The sequence below is a fragment of the Zootermopsis nevadensis genome, unplaced genomic scaffold (assembly GCF_977971745.1).
Source record: "Zootermopsis nevadensis isolate Lab colony 2312 unplaced genomic scaffold, Znev_1.0 Znev_ptg000002l, whole genome shotgun sequence".
Classification (NCBI taxonomy): Eukaryota; Metazoa; Arthropoda; class Insecta; order Blattodea; family Termopsidae; genus Zootermopsis; species Zootermopsis nevadensis.
The window spans coordinates 7,653,280-7,674,745 of NW_028259134.1; the positions used below are offsets into that span (position 1 = coordinate 7,653,280).

At 37.6% G+C, this 21,466-nt stretch overlaps 2 protein-coding genes and 1 long non-coding RNA gene across 20 annotated transcripts in view; 2 read left to right on the top strand and 1 right to left on the bottom strand.

The window, feature by feature from the left end:
- Window positions 1-10,911, top strand: part of LOC110833793 (uncharacterized) — a 73,847-nt gene extending 62,936 nt beyond the window's left edge. For all 13 annotated transcript variants that reach the window (XM_087348783.1, XM_087348785.1, XM_087348746.1 and 10 more), the window contains 3 exons: window positions 2,354-2,569; window positions 7,639-7,788; window positions 8,018-10,911. In XM_087348783.1, coding sequence (XP_087204909.1) covers window positions 2,354-2,569; window positions 7,639-7,788; window positions 8,018-8,277 — 626 coding nt within the window. In that variant the 3' untranslated portion in view covers window positions 8,278-10,911. The remainder of the gene's footprint in view (window positions 1-2,353; window positions 2,570-7,638; window positions 7,789-8,017) is intronic.
- LOC147875056 (uncharacterized) lies at window positions 10,485-20,335 on the bottom strand. 5 transcript variants are annotated; one of them, XR_015535172.1, is made up of 3 exons: window positions 20,024-20,335; window positions 18,054-19,339; window positions 10,485-11,411 (listed from the first exon to the last, which is right to left on the bottom strand). It is a non-coding gene; the product is annotated as an uncharacterized LOC147875056 (long non-coding RNA). The 5 variants fall into 5 exon arrangements; XR_015535171.1 differs by lacking the exon at window positions 20,024-20,335 and adding an exon at window positions 19,450-19,553; XR_015535173.1 differs by lacking the exon at window positions 20,024-20,335 and adding an exon at window positions 19,410-19,529.
- LOC110833782 (uncharacterized) overlaps window positions 19,770-21,466 on the top strand; it is a 91,446-nt gene continuing 89,749 nt past the window's right edge. For both annotated transcript variants that reach the window (XM_022072265.2, XM_087348728.1), the window contains exon 1: window positions 19,770-19,973. The gene's annotated coding sequence lies outside the window, so the exon portion shown is untranslated. The remainder of the gene's footprint in view (window positions 19,974-21,466) is intronic.

The window sequence follows — 21,466 nt, forward strand, 5'->3', positions numbered from 1 at the left end:
AAGTATTAGGGAAGATCAAGGCCCTGGTAGAATTAAAATTTAAATATTTAGATAAGCTGCAATACAGTGTTTGACAACAGAGTTATAAGAGAAATTACTACAGTGCTTTGGCTATATGGACTTGTTCCATTGTTCCGTGCGTACATGGTTTATAATTGAATTAGAAGGGCTAGAGTATGGGGAATTGGCCAGTTAAAGCCAGGGAATGAGAGTCTGGACCAGTAGGAAGGTCCCATTCATGGAACCAGAGAGGTGGGCAGGATTGGGAGGGAGAAAGCAGAAACGTGACCTTTCAAGCTGTCAGGAAGAAGTTTGAAATGAAGGCGAAGTTGAATAAAACCAAACATTGGGAGGGGGTTATGAGACAGTTCAGGCAGTAAGCAGAGCGCATACAGGGAACCATAGAGTAAGGTTGAGAGGGGAAATATTTGCCATTTAAGGGGACCATAAGGAAGGGTGGGATCGATAGTCATTTTTCAGGTTAGAGTTGACTTCAAGAACTCAATGCTGATGGAAGCAGTGAGCATAATTGGGAGAAAATAGTAATAAGGTATTTTGATGTAGGTTAACCATTATTTTCAACCATTTGTTACTCTGATCAGTTAGTAACTGTGGCAAACATCATTTAGCTTTTGATGTGTGATTGCATTAAAGTTAGGTGTTATAATTTAATCTGTTAGCAGGGCTGTTGTGTGCACTACATTTGTTTTATTTGAATGTGCATATTTGATGAGGCATAGTGGCATCATACAAGGAAAGAAAAACTAAGATAGTTTATTTTTGAAGAAGTAATTACTTTATTTATTTTTTGCAAAATTGTTTGTAATGTTTGACAAATGACAGACTTTCATCATTATACTGTATACAGGTATCCAAAAAATATGTTTACACACATGCAGTGAATAAAATAAAGACAGTTTAACAATCTAAACCATTACATATGTCAGGTTTGTGGCATAGATGACTGTGGTGAGCATCTGACGACAAGCAGCCACCAAAGTTGCTGCTGAGTCAGCTTACACAAGACCATTTAATTTCTTGCCAAAGCACTTGAAATGTTGCTGGCTTTGTGCTGTAACTCCTCAAGAGAAAGTCAGGTGGGGTTAGATCTGGTGATCATGGTGGAGGGGTTACTCAACAGATCCTCTTGTGTCCTTTCCATTGATCAGGAAACATGTTAGCAAGATAGGCCATGACATCACAATGGTAATGTGGGGGGTGTCCTGTCTTATTGATACCATATGTCGTCATCTCCATACACCTGATGAACAGTGGGAACACTGGATTCTTGAAGCATGTTGAGGTACATGGCTCCAGTCACTGCTGCTTCAAAGAACAGTCCCACATCACACCAGACTGAAAGTCCTGGTCAAAATTAATGTTCAGATTTTCAAAAAACCAGTATACATAATTATGCCAGTTGAGCTCAAGTGTCACTTTATCAGTCCAAACAATCATGCCCAGAAACTGTTGATCCTGACCCATCTTCATCTGAATCCATTCACAAAACTCAAGTCTGCGGCAGGATTGTCTTCGCTCATTGCGTCCAATAACCTTGGCACATAGCATTTCCACTTGGTTTTTTTATGAATCCTGTGTGCACTTGGCGTGAAAATCCCGATCTTAATAGCACATTGCCTTAAAGATTTTTTTTGCAATTGTGTGAACTGTAACATCATAGGAGAAGTGTTTTCCCTTGTTGATGTGTGCAGTCTACCAGATAGTTCCTTCCACATGTACATAGTACTGTATGTCTCAAATCTATCTTGAATTCTTGTAATTGTTTGTCATGTTGGAGGCATGGTTTCAAATTTACATGTCCACCATCTTTATACTTCAAGCACATTCTCGAATTTCCAATACCACTTCAAAATAAATTTTTGTTTTTTGAAAATCAGTCTACCTTCTGCCATTTTATGTATCTGAAGCATGGGAAGAAATATTGCAATATCATTTATTAAGTGTAAACTGCACTAGGTTCCATTCATAAAGACAACCTCTGGAGATCAATAACAGTTAATATTCTGTATATACATCATTTTGTCTTATCAGTTTCTGGGAATTATATGTTCATTGCTTGATATTATACATACACTTACATGCATTTCACTTGGGGATGAAGGTGAAGGGAGGTACTTAGCTTATTGATTTTTTATTTCCAGCACTTTCCACCATTTTTCATCAGTCCTGAGGAAAAGTGTAAATTAGGGGTTACTGTATATGGTACATGTGTATTTTGTAAAACCAAGATTTAACTTCAGCAGTAACCTTATCAGTGGGCTGCACAGAAATGTGAGGGTGAATTGCATGTTTTCATCTTTGGACTAAAGTGTTTTATGACGTGTTGTTTCAGGACGTCCAATAGTTAAAGGTAATGCCAACTTCCAGTATGCAGCTAATGTTGACTACCAGCAACAACAGCAGCATCGCCATAATGCAATGATGTCTGGTGGTGGTAATTATAGCAACAGTGTGCCACGATCAAAGATAACACTCAGTGCACCTCCTCCTAATATGACTCCACAATTTAATTCACTCATGATGATGCATCGGTCTTCTAATGTTAGAGGTAAGGGCCACCTTGAATTTTTTTATACTGAATGTGGAAGGATAATATTTTTGGAAATAATTATCTAAACACTTTTTCTGGTGATTGGAATTGAATGGAACTCATCAAGAATCACCCAAAAAGAACCTTACCTCTTTGGAGATGGCAGTCTTCCAGGTTGTTGCACCGTGTAGTCTGGTAGAAGTGTACCAGACTATATGATGCAACAACCCAGAAGAAGACAGCCATCTTTGGACTCACTGCTGTGAAAATCTCTTATCTTTGATAGCAGTTCCTGCCACGAAGTGACAGGTAATGTTCAGTTTCATCAGTGAATGCATTGTAGAAATTCCCATTACCCTTCCACTTTCTTCACTAAACATCTCATTGATTCTACAGGATCACATTGACGCCACTGTTAATATTTTTCATTCCGAGAGACATGTATCTTCCATGAAAAAGTTTAGTACAGGGCTGTTTGCATCCAAGAAAAAATCTAGCATTTAATCATCTGGTTTGAGGCCCCTGTCTCTTCAATGATGAATCTCACTGCTTCTATAACCTATAATAACTTGTTCAAATGGATTAATGACAGTTGTTGGCTCACTGGTTGTGTAACATAAATCAGCTGGGTTTAGTGTGAAAAGAGGATAGACAGTCTTGTATAGTGGCTGCTACCATTGTGCTTCTGTCTTTGCCAGCAGCTGTTATGTGACAGCATTTCATATTAATGTCCATGAATTTCCCTGTAACCTGTGTGTTACAAAATAATGTTTACAGAAGATGTCTTAGAATATATTCTTTTTACTTGCACTGTTAGGTTGACTAAGTGAGACACTGCCAGGTTTATGAAATTCTGCATTATTGCCATCTGATATGGGTCACTGTCACTTTCCTGTTAACCCTGCAGCTGTAAGATAAGGAAGAATATGTAAACTCTACAATATTTACTTTTGTCATAACAGTAGTAACCTTGGAATAGTAGTAGGCAAAATCCAGCAATCTTGTACACTGACTTTTGTGAAACTACTTATGATTTTGTAAATAGATGATGTATTTGAAAACCGTTTACAATTTTCCACATACTATGCATAAGCTCACTGATAATCAATTACATTTTACCTTAAAAGAATTTGTTTATTGAGGTGGAAGGTTTGTTGCTAACTTCATGTAATTCCAATTCATACAGTTGCAATATGGTAACCATTACAATTCATTTGTTTGGAAATGAATATAGAAAGGTTAATTATATGCTGATGCATTGTTACCTCAATACAGGGCAGATAATTTGCTGATGAATCATTTAAAAATATAGAAAGATCAGGAATGACAAAAATATGACTATTGTTTATGATGATACTAAGAGCAGTATAAACTTTGGAAATACACGCTGCTATTAAGTTAATGATCATTTATCTTTCCATCTGATTTAATTGTACATGTTGTTTCATGTGGAAGTGAAATTTATGTATTATTCAGAATGACACACAGAGCTTGGTGATTCTTGTTCCTGTTCATGGTCAGTGTTTCACATGCCAGAACATCTTTCATGTTTGAGCAACACCATTTGTTGAAGCCCTAGCATTCCAGCAAATATTGCAGTTGCCTTCTTCAGGGTAAATGTTGTAGTTGAGAAAACAGCAGTTGTATGTACAGGTCTTAAGAGAGATAGGAAATTAAGTAACTAGTGATTGGTTAATGTGCTGTTCTGGATTATAGCCAATGAGCTGCATGCCCTGTCCATTTCATCCTTGATTTGGTCATCCTAATATTGCTTTTGTTTAAAGACTTAAGTTCAAAAGGATAATAAATGTGCAGGCCAATATTTTTATTTTCCAAAGTGTTGGAGAATTTGTATCTTTTACAACAGTGTAATATTAATCTTTGTCGTCCATGCATTACACTGTTAAGTGCATTCCATCTGAATGTGTGTAACACTGTCATATTGCTCAAAGAGTCCTTTATTTTGAGCTATTTTGTTGCAGTTATGACAGTGTAATTTTATTCACTGCTCTGTGCAAGATTTTGTTTTGCTTTCCATCTGTGATATATTCATAATTAACGATCCTATGAAGGTTATAGTTACTGTGAATTTGTCAAAGTTCTAGTCACATGATCATGACACTTTCACACATTCATGGTCTTGGCATCTGAATGTGAGATGAGGGAGTACCAAAGAAGTGCGATGAGATGCTGGGCATTAGTAGAAAGTTTGATCACAGAAGCAAAACTTTGTATTTTAGTTTTGCTAGTGGGAATGAGTGGATTAGTGTATTTTTCTTAACAGAATATAATTTTCTTCTTGTCACAATGGCCCAAGTTTTGAGGAATAAAATATAAATTGAACAGGAGCTAAATCCAAAGACTGACTCATCTGACATTGAACGTGAGCTCGGTGGACACAATGATGTGGCCGTGAGTGGTAACAGTAATGTGAGTAGAAGCCAAGATAAAATTTGGTCAGGACCCTTTCAGTTGTGATGGTGTCCATCCTTTTGTTTGGATTGAAGATACTAGAGCATCTCATGTGGTCTTTTTCATATTCCTCATGCTTGATCTACCAGTGGATGCTCATGACTTTCTGACGTGACTGTACCATAGATGTATGTATTCTTGGCTCTTGTCATGCAAATCGGACATGATGAGCGGGACACATTGAAAGATTGCTGGTCTGCTAGTGATCACTTATATACCCTATTTTAGAGTAACGTGATGAAGAGGTTGTGGTACTTGGTGACCTGCATTGGTACCTATCAGGAAGTCTTCTTATACTGGCATTTCTACATGTTTGCAACAATAGTAATCACCCAGACAAGACTGGTAACTGACAGCCTTTGGAAATAAGATCAGACTTTGGAAAATATGCACTCCTGTGATGTACTCAGTGACATGTATGCTAAATTTTACAGTCTGAAAATTTAGCTGTAGATGAAGTCATTGCTCTATTGAAAGCGGAAATTATTTTCAAGCATCCTCTACTACATGCCGAAACAACTGTAAGTGCTGTATAACAAAATGACTGACAACTCAAGCAAAAGCTGATGTTACACAGAAATAGTAGTAGAATGCTGAAGGCCGCCTGTTCCGACACCACAACTGCCTTCCCAACTCCCAGTCTGTTAACAGTACATGTGCGACAACAAAAAGTCTTGCCAGTAGAGTGGAAGGGATTGGCTGTGAACTTTACCTGGACAGTTTTGTTCTCTCTAGTTATATTTGATAACCTGCATGCAAGAGCTGTTAACTGTTGTAGAACTGTCAGACAGAATTGTAAAGGAATGCAACAGGTTTTGATGACACTGAAATTGAAATGCTAGAGTGAAAGGTGTCTTGATAGCAGTGATTTGGAAAGATGCAGACCACCAGAAGAAGACAGTTGTGATGGATATGGGAGTGCTCATGACCTGGAATTGCTTAAGACTGTTCAGCATATGGGCTAGTTTACAGAGAGGACAGAATGGCTCAGCTTCTTTGGTTAGTCAGATAACATGAAAGTAGACAATTTTCTTTTTCACCTGTTGGATCGAGCAGTATTGAATTGTTGTATATCATATCATATCATATCATCCTGTAGTTATAAACTAGACTGCTGAATGTTTCACCTGACTTTAGTTCAAAGTTTGTTATAAATGAGTACAAAGGAGCACAAGACGAAGACAACGTCATTAACAGTCAAATGGCTTGTCTTGAAGCTTGATGCATAGAACATTGGCCATCTGCAATATCACCAAGTGTGTAATCAAGGAAAAAGAAAACAACTACAGAATTTAATTGCTTCAAAGTGCAAAGCCAGCTTATGTACAGAACCATGTTTTCATATTTTCCATATGAAGGTAAACTTCTACTTAGCCTCCTGATGCACTGTAGGAAGAAGAAGAGTATTTACTAAAATATAAGTACTGTACATTTTTAATTATATATGATATTTGAGGTTCTCATAGTGGTGAAGATGTCAGTGTATGTCTTGTGGATTGTAATGCTATGTGTACTTCTAAGTATATACCAACATTTCAGGACATTCTGCTTCCATCTTCACTCCTTCAGTCCACAGTGTTACAATCCAGAAGACCAACCTTCATTTTTATATATTTTCCCTGTGTTTTCTTTGGAAATCTACACTGTTTTGTGAAAAATTAACCATTTTTACTGTTGAAATATGACATCTTCCATGGAGCAGAGTCCTTGAGAATTTTCCCCTAGTCAATAGATTGACTTCCTTTTATGGAACCCATAGATTTGTTACCATATTCTAAAGAACCTGGTACTATTGAAGTATAGCATCATACAACTGGGCAACATTATCTTTCAAGAATGTTTTACTACCGCATTTTATGACCTGTACTAATATCATGAGTTAAAATGTGGTCCCCAGCCCTTAGTACAGGTATCTACATACTCTATTCTTGGATGATAGAGGTTAACTGATCACCTCTTTAGTAACAGAGCCTTGATGTCGAACACCATTTGTTACTGTTTTGAATCATTTCAGTTCATTTCAGTCTGCTTAGAATCCACTGTAACTACTGTAATGTAATCCTCCCATATCCCACTCTGTCTTCCAAGTAATCCTTTGCAAGATGTTTCCCCAACAAAATTCTGTATGCAAGCTTTGTCCACCTAATGGCATCCTCTTTGATTTGATTACTATAACGTTAATACATGGAATTTGTCATTGTACAGTGCTATGTTATGAGCCGGGATAGCTCAGTCAGTATAGTGACTAGCTACGGGCTGGACGACCGGGGTTCGATCCCTGACGGGGGCAGAGGATTTTTCCTCTAGTCTCTGCGTCCAGACCGGCTCTGGGGCCCACCCAGCCTCCTCTACAATGGGTACCGGGGTCCTTTCCCGGGGGTAAAGCCGGCCGGGGCGTGATGCTGACCACTCACCCCATCTAGTGCCGAGGTCAAGAAAGAGAGGAGCTATACCTCCACTCACCCCAAATGCCTACATGGCGTATAGTGGGACAAACTTTACTTTTACTTTACTTACAGTGCTATGTTATTTTAAACTGCAGTATTGCCATACTTGGAATTGAAACTCATTAACTTCTGTCTGCCATATATAACCTGTATGTGCAATTTGTACAGCTCAGACAATCCAAGCTCATTTGGCAACACTGCAACAGGCACAGCATCATGCGCAACAGCAGCAGCAACGTAACTTGTCAACTCCATCTCTGCAGCAAATACTTCTAAATCAGAACTATGGCAATGCAGGACGAGGATCGGGCAAATCGGGTAAGTGTAGTAATCATACTGTCCTTAAAATGAAAAATGTTTGCTAGCTTAATAATTAACACTCATTTGTGACTAGTACTTCTGTCACCACACAAGAGAATAGCTATCGGTATTGTAATGAATGAAATGTGGTGGCCATTGTTTCTTTACTTGTGTAGGTTTAGAGTAATTGCATGTCACAGATGTATGGGATAATACTAGGAAACATTTAAAATAATTAAATTTTCAGATTCTCGTATGCTGAGGTCTCAACAGTCACAGGCAATGCCAGTTGGACGTCAGGCCCAAACAATCAATCTTCAAGGTAATAGAGACATGTCAACTTCACCAACAAGCAACCAACTGGCACGATGGTTCTCTCCGGAGTTGCTAGCACAAGCCCGTGCAGGTCAGCTACCAGATATGCCCCCAATACCATCAACACAAAACATGTTAAGTTTGGAGGAATTGGAGAGGCTGCAACAAGCTTCAGCTGCTGTTCATAACTGAATGGAAATCAAGATAAAGGCTTGATACTGTAATTAGTTGTATAATGGATGAGGTGTTTGCCAGCCTTTTCACTTTTGTTGACTTGATACAGTGGATATGGTGCAGATCTGTCAAAAGGTTTTGCTTTATCCATTACAGCACTGAGAAAATGTAGTAGATATTTTCATACTGGCATTCAGAACTTCAAAACTTTCATTCCTGTAATAATTTAGACTTTCGTCTTTTACACATTAATTTTGTGGAGTTGCGTCAACAAAACTATAGTGGGTTTGCCATCAATCAGAAAGTGGAAGACAGACTTATGTAAATGTGCCACACATTGATGTACTTTTAAGTAATATTGTTATGGAGAACAATATTAAGATAATGTGAAATAGCAAGTACTTGAAACTTAACTGGCCAAAGAAAACTGTTCATAAGTAACATTTAAAATTATGTGTGTATATACAGAGTAAATTAGGTAATACAACACCACAGTTTTGTAATCTGGTACTGTAATTCTATGATATGATAATTGAGGGCCTATCATGAGTTTTGTGTAAAATGTGAGAAAATTTCTTCAGCATTGAGATTCATAGTTTGTGGAATGGAAATGTCACATAATGATGAAAGGTGTGGCTGAAATGAAGCTGTGTTGGGAACAATGATGGCAGTGTTATCAGTTGAAATAAATTAAGTGAATTTAGAAGCAATCAACACTGAAGCATGATGTGAAACTTTATTGTTAAGTTTTATTTCTCAACAGGGATGAATTTGTTAGTGTGAGATTTGTAATGGCTGTATGAGGATATTTCCTTTGGTTAATGACAGTTGTAGTGTTCAACAGAGAGGGATTTCTGTGTGTTTACACTTTTTCTTTTGTTAGGTAAACAGATTTTATGCTATTAAGAACAAATCTGTGTTTGGATGTAATCCATTTGTACAGTTTCTTTCGTCACATGGTTCTGGAAAAATATATGTAACTACAAGAAACTTGGGAAGTAAGTTCCTTTTAAAAAGAAATAGCCCCTCTTTTAAATTTGCTCAGGAACAAATTTGTTTTTTCTGTAGTTTAAAAGGGGAAAAAGGAATTAAATTAATCCATGAAAACAATAACATACATTAAAATATATATATTTTTGTAGGTGCAGCTGAAAAATAAGATTGAGGTATGACTGTTTTGGTGGCTGTAGCATGTATATCTAAATTATTTAAAACATGTAGAAAAGCCACCCTGATGCAGAAATAGTTAATATGTAAGAATGTTAGGTTGAATCTGCCTTAAGAATGAGTGTGAAGAAAGTTCTGACCAACCGTGATTGATGTAAGTGTTCCATTTTGAGTTATTTCTGTTTTGTTCCCATTCAACATGATAGTGTTGAGAATTTTGTGACAGGATATTACGGTGTTAACTATTATTTGTTAAAAGTGTGGTTTTCAGATATGTTTTGGGAACTGCTTAAAACAATAGTCAACTTTCAAAAACGTAAAAAAAATACTGTTGAGGAAAAATGTGCGGGGAGGGAAGGAAGTCTGTGTATATGTGCTTTTTTTTTGCACTCAAAAATAAGACTTAAGTCACTGCCAATAAATTGTTTGCTTCATCAGAGTTGGTTGGAAGACATGGCTGTGAGTGGTGTGAAAAATTTATCTTCATTTTGTTAACCTGATTTTTTGTAACAAAACAGTTGTCAAGACTTAAGATGGTACACCTGGTTGTATTGAGCTGAAAAGGATCATGCATTCCAGTGAAATGAAGGCATGTACAGAAGTTTGTGACTTTTTTAGTTTGTAGAATATTTATTAATTTGTCATTATCATTTTCATGTTTCTCACATTTAAAAAGGAAGTGTTTTTAAGTTTAATCAGTGCTTACTGAAGAAGTAGTAGTTCTGTTGGTGTAGCAGGATATGCTATCCTCCCTGTTCTTCAGACAAATATAAGACTGTTCCTACATTCAAGCTTTTTGTTTGCCACTGTGGATATTGCAGTGGAAATGGGTTATAAACAAATTGCTTCTTTGAGTCATTAAATGAGGTATGAGTGTAATTCCTTTTCTGTTGAATGTTGTATAAAGTGTTTTGTGACTTTGTCAGCAAAAAGTGTGGATGTTTTCAATATGATGTGAAAGGAAGGAGGGGGAGATGTGGTCATGGCAAAGAAGGAAATATGATGTATTTAAAAAAGTGACTAAAATATGGATTCATTAAGAGTAAATGCAAGTAATGTTCATGACAAACCAAATTTATAGCACAAAGAAAATAAGACCTTTGTGCACATTAACAGATGCTTTGGTCTTAAATAATTTAGAAGTAGATTACATGTTACACAAATGTAGTAGCAGAAACTTCTGACGTCATTAAATTTAAACTGAGATGGGAACTTCATACAAAGGCACAAACCAATTTCTTCCAATAAATTGTTCTTGGAGTCACATGCGTCTTGCAGTAATATTGTATACATTATTTTTTTTCTATTTACTGTTTTATAATTTTTGGCTTTATTTGACTCTTGAAAGACTACTCCTGTTTTATGTCACCTAAAATACTCTTGTTCTGTCAGCCTTTATGGACATACAAAATCATTGTAAATCAGTGGAGGTTGTACAATATGCTTTTGTGACAAGAAAATGTGAAATTAAATATGTGAATCTGATTTGATTTCTATAATCATGGTGATAGTTCTAGACCCCTGGCATTTATAAAAGGAGACTTATTCAAGGAGTTATCCTCGTAAGATAAATAAATATTAATTCATATATAGGAAGAGAATTTAATTAACCCATTGCTGGACATAGTGCTCTAGAACGCTCAGGCATTAAAGTTGCTGTTCTGGCCTGAACGCTTCAGACTCTCTCCATGACCAAATGCATTTTGATGCTTTCTAGTGATAGAAGATTAGAGTTCAATTAAATGTGGCTGCTGCTGTTGCCTTTCTTATGCATCGGTCCTGCGTAGGATGCAGCAGTCAGGCAATAATTAATTATAAGCAATAACATTGACGTCATTCTAAAGAGTTAGCAGTTTTGTTCTTGTTGAGATCAAGGTCGTGGCTATATGTTCTAAATCCATTTCTGCCACTTCTCGTATTCTGTTTGATAGTGCAATTGGGTATATATTAGAAGGTAATTCAGAAAGTTATAGTTGTCTGTCAACCTGTAACAAAAGAGAGGAAGAAGTTGAAACAGTGCAAGATGGCTAAATTATTCTGTTGTACTCACACAACAAAGTTGCCCTCGGTGGACTAGTGGTTAGTGTGCTCGCCACTGGACTCAAGGTTCGTGGGTTCAATCCCGGCTGAGGTCGATGGATTTGTAAGGGGGATAAAAATCCGTAGCACAACTTACTTCGGAGGGGAAGTAAAGCCGCTGGTCCCATGTCGTACATTTTCGGCATGTAAAAGAACCTCACGAGCATGAAACAAGATGTTTTGTAAGCAAAATTCAGAGGCCATTTCTCACCCAAGTCTCCTGATTAACTGCTAGATGGTTATGGCAGTCAAATCAGGATTGAGTAGAAATTGTGGAGTCTGGGCTGGTCACTCGCTACTCATAAATGCACATTTAAAGACCAAGAAACCTCCGAAAAGGAGGCGGCGAAAACCCACAACCGGGTTGTGGAGCCAAGAAACAACTCACACAACAAAAAATGACTTGCAACAGGACACAACTTTGAAATTTGAAGACTTAGAACCTTTCGAGAATTTACAAGGACCATCCCATAATCTTCTGGCTGAATGTAATGAAAAAGATTGTTTCAGTTCATTTGTAGACAGATCCTTTTTTTGAGGTGGTAGGAAATGAAACAACCTAATATGCTGCTCTCTCACAAAGGAAATCAGGTGTAAACAATTCCAACTTGGAAAAACAAATGCAGAAGAGATTGAAGCTTTGATTTGAATCTTGATATATATGGAATTATCGATGTTCCACGCAACATGGGAGGAGTGGACCTCAGTGATCAGTTACAAGAGTGTTATAGTGTGCATATTCATCTAAAAAGTGGTGGAAATTTGTTTTTAATTTTATACTCAATGTATGCATTGTGAATAGTTTCATTCTATATGACATGATAAGTAGACCATCTTGTGCTGCTCATAGTAACAGGCGGCTGACCTATCGGAAAAATTTAGTGCAGCAACTGATCAGAACTTACACGTCATGTAAGCATACAGGCAGGAAGAGAAGTTTGCCATTAGGGACAGTATCACCGAGGTTGCTCCACTGCTTCGGAAAAATTATGGGGTGGACAATGTTTATGGATTGTACATGCAAAGAAAAATATGGGCACCTTCAAGACGTGGCAAACAATGAGACCTTCCACTCTGTAGCATGTGGTACCTTTTGTGCTACCATAACGAAACAGGTGTTGAGGCTCAAAATTTATGCACAACTTGGGAGTAAGTGCCAAAACATAATCCTCAGAATCTTGTAAGCATGCTGACAAAGTTTAATGCAGATATAAATAGTGGATTCTGAGATATGTATGATTTTTTATATGTGTGAATTTTACTCAGCACTAATAGTTAAAAATGCTGTCCTACAAGCTCAAGCAAGAGCATGACAAATAAGGATAGCAGAGGGTTAAACCAACTTCTTTTGTCCAATTGAAGATCTCACCTCGTTCTTTGTACAGAGTGGAAGTTTTAGTCAGACCGAGACTGTTTCAGTGACAGATTAAACATCAGTTCCTGTTGGTGTTAAGCTCTTAGCTCTGACATATTTGAACTTTGCAAGATTTATTTGAAAATATTTCTTCTTCCCACTCAGAAACATTTGTATTGTTACAGTAAATGAAAGTAAATCCTGGCATGATGCATTTTTATTCTCAAGTTCTTCCTCATTGTTTATGTAAGATATCTCCACATAAATGAAAACTATTAGACTTTATTGAACTGATTCACTTTACTGCATGTTTATACTTGCTAGTGTACAAGTCAGAAGAAGCCTGAGGCAATAAGCTGTTTTACAAATTTTCTCAAACTATTAAACATTGTGTATACTTGATTTTTACAGGTTTAAATCACAGACTACAATCAGGAGAATGTATTATGTTGGCTACAAATTATCATTGGCATGTCTTCAAACATGTAAGAAGGTAAAACTTCAGTGGAAAATGGAGCTACTCTGCTCAGAATGTTATTAGATTTTGGACTATTTCAAACATGTTCAATATGGTATTGGTTACATGCACTGAAAATAGGGCATGTGTTACACAGCAGGTACATATGCAACACCAGTTCCAGCTCTTTGTAGTATGGATGTGGTGATTCTGGTGAAATATAGTGTCACTGGTGAGGGCAAAACATTGGTGGTGTGTTCTTCATATTTGCACTATGACAACTGATTTCCCACCATCCAGAGATGGAGGAAGTGGTTAAGTGTTGCAGGGAAAGGCAAATGGCTGCTATTGTGGGAGTTTGGATATCAATTCTAGGAGTAGGATATTATTGCAGTCCCAGTACCTACAGCTTTAGAAATACAAATTGGGGAAAAGAGCCAACCTTCCTCCCCACGTAAGGTGGAAAATAATACATCTTACTTTGGGTTTAGGGAACTGGCGAGATTCATGGATGGAGGTTGTCGCCAGAACTATTCTTATTGGATCATAGGCACATCCTCTTCAACTGCGTGGAAGAGCAAGAGAAGGTGAACTATAGGAATCTACAGACTACCTGTTGGGCTTCCTATCAGGAGAATCTGTGAGACAAGTTCTGTGGTTTCTGAGTTTCTTTGGTACTATGGAGGATATTGAGATAACAGCACAGTTTCTGCAGAGGCCATTGTCTCAAATGAAAATAACTGTCCCATATGGATGACAGGGAGGCAATAGGAAAAGTTTCATTATGCACAGCTGGGAAACCAGAAAACTGTTTAATAAAGCCAAAAGTACAAGAGGGATACCTTCAAGTAAGTTCAAGTGAAGTGAAAAAAGACTATTAGGCTGGAAGATCTGTCAGGGTGTCTTATGACATTCTAAGTGGGGAAACACCACAAAATCTTTGCTAAGCATCCCAGTCAAATTTAGGTCTGTTTTGCTTCCATCAGGAAATACACATCCTCAGGATAGAAGACATTAAAGCCAATAATGCCAGAGACTCATTTTCCTGGTGCTGAAGTGTTAAATGAAGAAGACATTGCTGAGAGGCCCTTGCCTGGTTTCCTCGTATAAGGGACCAAGGTCTGGGCACTGGCTGGATGGGTAGGGTCACAGAACCAGATCAGGTGGGCTATTTCAATCTTAATACATACAAGTCATTGGGAGGATGGCATCTTCCTGGTTCTCTTCTAAAACAACCTATTGGTCTGGTAATGAAAATATTTAGAGCATAAACTACTCTTGGATATGTTCCATTTGTTGGAGGGTAGTTATGCTTGTTTTTATACTTAAGCTCAGACATACTATGAAGGTCATTCACAAAGTAAGTTATGATATTGCATTTGTGACACAAAAATGGAAACATGTTTCAAAGTGTAATTTTTGCTTTCAAGTAAGAGAATCAAATGTTTAGTGTTAACCAACATTCTGGCAAACAATGCAGTTGCAATTTTCAAGGTGGGTATGTTTGCCAAAATGGTTAAAACTGAACATTTGACGTGGCTCTCACATGAAAGTTGAAGTTATACATTGATTTCCAGTCATGAAAACCTACAGGCCATGTGACTTCATGATGTTGCTGACATCACCAGCATTTTCATTGGGAATTCTCACATTATTCATGTGTTACTGTACTGCAAAGTGTCTTCACAATGGGTTCCTAATCAACTGACAGCCAAAAATAATGTTGCAAACGGAACTCAGTCTGACACAGCTACAGTGATGCAGGAAGGACAGGCATTTCTCAGTTGCATTGTCACAGCAATGAAATGTGGGTGCATCATACATCTCAAAATCGAAAGCTACATCCATGGAATTGAAGCACACCACATCATTGACCAAGACAAACTTATAGAGGTAGAAGTCTGGATGGAAGGTGGTGCTGATGGTACTTTAGGAAGAAGAGAGTCTGCTTCATATGGAGTTCTTAAAGCAAGGGGCTATTGTGAATACCAAACAACATTGTAACATGCTGAGGTGACTGAAGGAGGCCATTGATAGAAACAGCCAGGTTTGCTGAGGCACAGCCCACTTCTTATGACAATGACCTGCTCCATACTGCAAACATCACCAGACACCTGCTGCAGGAACAGTTTGCTGGGTGTCTCTTCAACATGCAGTGTAAAATTTTGAAGTGGGGTTGCTTTAAGCATTGGAATAACAAATTTTGCCAGCAATGACAAATGCTGGAAATACTTTGAGCAGTAATTGGAAGTGTCTTGGTCCTAGGCATGTTTATTCACCACTGGAGCAAGACCACACCATACATGGCCTAGGCAATGTAAGACAGGTACAGGAGTTGTATGTTCTGTCATCAGACAGAAGAGATGTTTGCAAAGAAAGCTAGAACTTTAGTTGGTAATTTCTACACCATTACCAGTAAGGATGTATGTGAAGAGGCACTTTCTGCCAACACAGGTTCAATGCTGCTGTGTGAGGATCATGTGATTAATACATAAATACAATATGCAAGTATTCGCTGGTGTTCATTCATCCATGACACACTATGTGCATGGTGAGATTTCAAGTTCTCAAAGTAGCGAGTATGAATACGTCTTCTGAGATATTGTGCCGTGCAGTCTGGTATACGTTTGCTGCCTCCGTCATCACAGTGATGAGAAAGCCACATGCAATGAGCTGGTTTCACATATGGGATGCAGTCGGACAAAGCAGAACACTGGTCAGACTGTGGGGAAAAGGGTGAGAATTGAGTAAAAGCAAGGGAGCTAATGGTAGAAGTGTGGACCACAGCCTGCCATAACAGGGGAGGAGACAGGTGTAGATGACACACAAGGATAGGAGGGATAAATGGTGAGGTAAATAAAGACAGTTGAGAAATTTGAAGGGGATATGGACTAAATAATGTAAGAAGTGGGAGAGAGAAAATAAGGAACTGGCTGGGGCCAGGTTAGTGTCCTGAAAAGGACATGTGCTGGCCTAATGGCCAGGTCAGGAAAAGCACTGCTGTACTGGAGGCTCCTACATCATTTGAGGAAGTGGATTCCATAACCAGCTCAGGCAAAAGAAATCCCCCCCCTGTTCTTGTTATGATGTACCTCAATTTCACAGGCCTCCCTGATCATCCAGACCATGTATCTAGACTTTGTGGTGCTCAAGAGTTGTATACAGTGGTCCAGACTAATACTGTGTTTAGCCATAAATGATATGTCTGATGCTCCAGACATGGTCCCTATATGTGCAATTTGTGATGCTTCCTCTTTGACAACTCCTGATTTCATTCTATATGATCATACCAACTTTCCCTAAACGGAGGACTGTCACTTCAAGGATGTGGCAGAGATTCATGTGGCTTTGAAAACTGTAGAAGTGCATAAATGTTGGTAGAAGAAAATAGTAGCTGATCCTAGTGTCACCAGATTCAAGATATGGCTCATGTCCTGTGACTTTTTGAAGTTACCACACAAAATACCCCTCCACCATCCTCTAACATTTTCAAAGTTCTTCCACGTAAAATGACTGCCTGAAGCGTGGTAAACTCCAAAAATATGAAGTTGTTATGCAGAAAAATTAAGTTTAGCAACATCAGTTTGAACTCCAAATCAGACTGCACAACAGAATAAAAATACCTACCTTCCCAAATTGTTATGGAGGGGGAAAATAGTTAATTTCCTTTCCACATGACAATATTAAAACAAAAATCTTTTCCCAACCATATTCCATAAAGCAAACTGTTGAAACTGAACCAGCAAATGCAGTATATTGATATGAAATTCTGTTAAGTGCTACTAATATTAAAGGTTCTAATCAATTTTTGAATCCTTCAATTAAAATCAGTATGCCTAAAGAAAAGTATAATGAATGCATGATATATGATTATGTTACAATTCATAATCTTGTACTCTTACTAGTGCCTGGTTTAAATGAATTTAATATTGTTCCTGATTGTTTTTGTCTTCACTGCATTGTTATAAAGGTAAGAAAGAGATGTTCCTGTGTATAATTAAGTAACGGACCACAATCTTAACAAAACTTGACAAAAATACAAACATTAATTGAAGGGATGGAAGACTTCAATTAATGTCACACAGTTTTGATTTCATCATCCACATAACAGCTTTAGAATTGTAAAATAAATGTATGTGAATATTATTTCCACTTCTCATGTATGTGCAAGTATTGGCTTGTATTTCCTGGAGATATCTCCTAAATATGTAAACAATTTATGCATGCCTTAATGAGACCATGCTGCTGTGGAAGTGCAGCTGCTAATAGGCCCACTGCCCACCTACGTGACACATAAGTGAACGGGCAGCTGCAGTAGAATGATATTCACAAGGAACAACTACAGAACTTGATAAAAATCCTTAGTGCCACTTTGTCTACAAATCCCTGAGTGTGAACCCAGTTTCTGTGATGAGAAGCCTGCAAGTAACCAATTGCCCATGCTATGGCAAAGCCTACAGCCAGACTGATATGGTCATTCAATTCCAACTACATTAAGCTACAGTGCCTTAGTAAATTATGCAAATTGCACAGTAAAACAAAACAGAAACATTATGTAGAAACATACAGTATGAACTACAGCCTCTGAAAAAACAAAATCTTGCTGAATACTAAACCCAATTTTATGTCGCAGACACTATTTTTAAATCCTTCATAAATCCAAAGAAAGAAAAAGCAAACACTTCCCAAACAATTAACATAATGCAGTTTTACCGAAAAAGCATTACTGACATTCACCTGTTTATGGGGACTGAAAGTACTATTTAGCTCTCTAGTTTAACAGCAAGCAAGATAGTTCCACATGCCAACTAATCACTTGTAGCCTACAGAATACAGCATACACACATTTCAGTGACTTCCTAACAAGGATGTTACCAAGGATACTATCTAAATAAGCAACAGAGTAACTATTTATATATGACTGCTGACATCTCACAATAAGTTAGGATTAACTTTACACACAATAAATTTCACATTTCAAGTTATGATATAAAATTATTGGATGGCAAACAAGTTGTCAATTCATTAATGCATAATTAATTACATGCATTTCTTCTTAAAAGACACTCATACAAAATTGATCACTATAGAGGTAATATTCTTAGCCACTTAAATTCCACATTTATTAACCAGATTTCGGAATACTGTATTATGACGCTGAATATTGGGGAAAATTAGCGGGGCCAAGGAACAAGCAGAACACTGCTACACCAACAATTTGAGCAACGCATTACTGCCGGTTAGATAAAATCCAACGTAAGAACGGTATAAATACGCATGCCACAATTGCTTCATACTGTAGTTTGTCGCAGGTGACAAAGTTATTGAAAAGCGAATTTTATTCAAAGCTTCGTTGGAGAGTTAAATATTAAATCTTAACCTCCTCGTTTACCAGGCAATATCTAACGTTCGGTACAGACCCTGTTCCCAACATAGGTAAAAATTACAAACACTAAATGTTACGCAAATTAATAAAGGAAAAGCTGGATTCACTACATTCCGGCATGAGTTAAAAAACTTAGGCTTCTGCACAAGTTAGCCAGCTTTATTCACATGATATGAAGTACACTTCCATAGAGGCATGGTTCCTTCAATGAATTTTCCAAATAGTGCAAATAAACACAACCAGTATGCAGTACCATTCCCACATATCACTTCCAACATGATCATTTCAGAAACCCTTTGTTCAGACATCACATACAACTGGCCTACGAACTCCATACACACAACAAATACTCATGGCTCATAACACTCCAAACTATATGATTGGGAATGTAAATGTAGTCAAAATAATGTCATCGTACACACACAAGGCTTCCACAGCATTCAGCTGCCATCGCAAAACAAAGCATGAAAGCAATGTACAACCAAATTGCTGGAATCCGACAGCACCGACCAATCAGAACAGCCATTGACGAAACATGTACTCCGATTACACAAGGTCGTATGTGCTACGCCAAGCTGTCTCGGGCGCATTTATACACGCCCTACAAATTTCCAAGATACGTAACAGAATCAAACTCCTGCAAAAGAACAACACAAGTTTTAGCACTAAAAACGTTACATATAAATAAAACACAGATTTAAAATCACCTCGATTTTAACTTGTTCTTCGGTTAAAATCACAACGCACAAATTAAGCTTCACCGGTTTTAATAACATTGCGGAGTACTGCCGACGTAATATATATAACGGACTTGGTGGCTAGATTTGATTGGTCAGAACTAGAATCTCATAAGATGGCTGCTGATGTAGGTGGTAAAATAGGGCTACGAAGCAATTTCCATATACTGTGGTGAAACTAAGGCATTACCATATTGACTGTATTTCAGATGCTTTTAAAATGTATTTGTAAAACATAATACGTGCTGCTACAGTGTCCTAAGAACGGATAATTTGTTTTTAGGGGCATTTTACATGTCAATCGATATAGGAACTATATACTGCAGACACCATCGTTTGCGCAGCGAACACTACCTACCGTCAACATACGAAACTACAGGTCCCTGGATCTATTTCGTGAAAACCCCTTCCCAGTCCTCGTCAAAATAGAGAATGAAGAAGAAAAGAACGTTTTCTGCTTATGAGTTTCTCCAGATATTCGTCAAATTTGTTAATTGTTCAACACCAAACTTGGTAGTTCACAAGTCTTCTAAGGTAAGTTTGTGTGATATGCTATAAGACATATTATAGGTTCTTGAACTTGCCTGCCGACTCGCCGAGCTTACCCAGCCCCAAGAACAAAAGACTAGTCCCGCCATTGCTCCTTTTCCGTGGAATATTTGTAGAGTACTTTTGCGGACGTGCACTTAGGAGTGGTACAGTGAAATATACACAAAAGTGTTTACAGGCGTCGGAGCGTTATTATACCGGCTGCTCAAAGTTCTGATAGTATTATTACATCTTTTGATGTGTGATACGTAAGCATACTGCGTTTTAACTCGAAAGGACGTGTGACCTTCAGTTCACCAAAGCGTTATTCTTGCACACAATCTGTGTGAGAATCTAAATCATTGACACCATATGTTGTGCATATATATGGACTGCAAAATGACACTGCAGCTTCATAGCCGGAGAACATTCTTCACTGAGGAACTCTTGGTAATGACGGAATTCAGTGGCCATGTTCATATTATGAAGTGATGTATCAACCAAATGGAACAATGTACTGCAGATTGAATGGATTCATATGGATACATTTATACCTTCAACATGATTTCTCAGAATTTTTGTATTGATGATATCCTCAGTCAAGTAAAAAAAGTGGGTTGATTGTATGCCTCAGAAGAAAAGAACACTGAAGTAAATATTGTTTTGCATTGATATGATCCATGATTTTGGAACAATTGAATAAGAATGAGGAATCCTATTATAGAAGAGAATAAATTTTTGGTTATTATTTCCTTTTCAACGAACAATGATTGTGTTTTCCCCGTTTTATTATCTCACTATGAAACTTGATTTATTGATGGCTGAAGATGTGGTTTTACATTTTCCAAAACAAGTGAAAGGGGAAAGAAATTGATAGTGTTATAAAACTTCGCCTTGAATTACATGTATAAAAATGTACTTTGGATTAGGCTTCCCATGTACCTACAGTTTTGTAATAAGGATAATTATTGTATTGTTCATATGAAGTGATGCAAGTGGAATTCTCATTACTTTGGAGCAAAATAACATGTAATAGTTGTGATAAAAGTTGACATACAAGTTTTTGGTGTGAAAACTGATAAGTAGCATGAGATTTGCAAGCCCTGCAATAATTAAACCATCGTTGACTTTGAAATTTCTCATTAATCAGCAACATATTGGCAGATCGCTTTGCATTTTTCACCAGAAAGGCATTATGCATTTGCCCATATCATGCATGTGGCGTTGTATGTGGAACTGTTGACATCCTTGAACCAAAGAACCTCTCAGGTTTACAAGCCTGCTTTTGTGTTTTGGTTTCTTTTTCAAGAAAAGGTTTTTTAAGGTCAACATTTCCAGTGCCCGTTTGCGGACGTCGCCGTGGCATATGACGCCACATTTGCCACTATTGATGCTCTTTTATTGCGGCCAGATTTTCCCATTCGTAAAAGCTGTGTTTTTCTGCCATTAGTAGTTAATGTGGATGTGCATGAGACATGCCCTTTCATGAGGACTATATG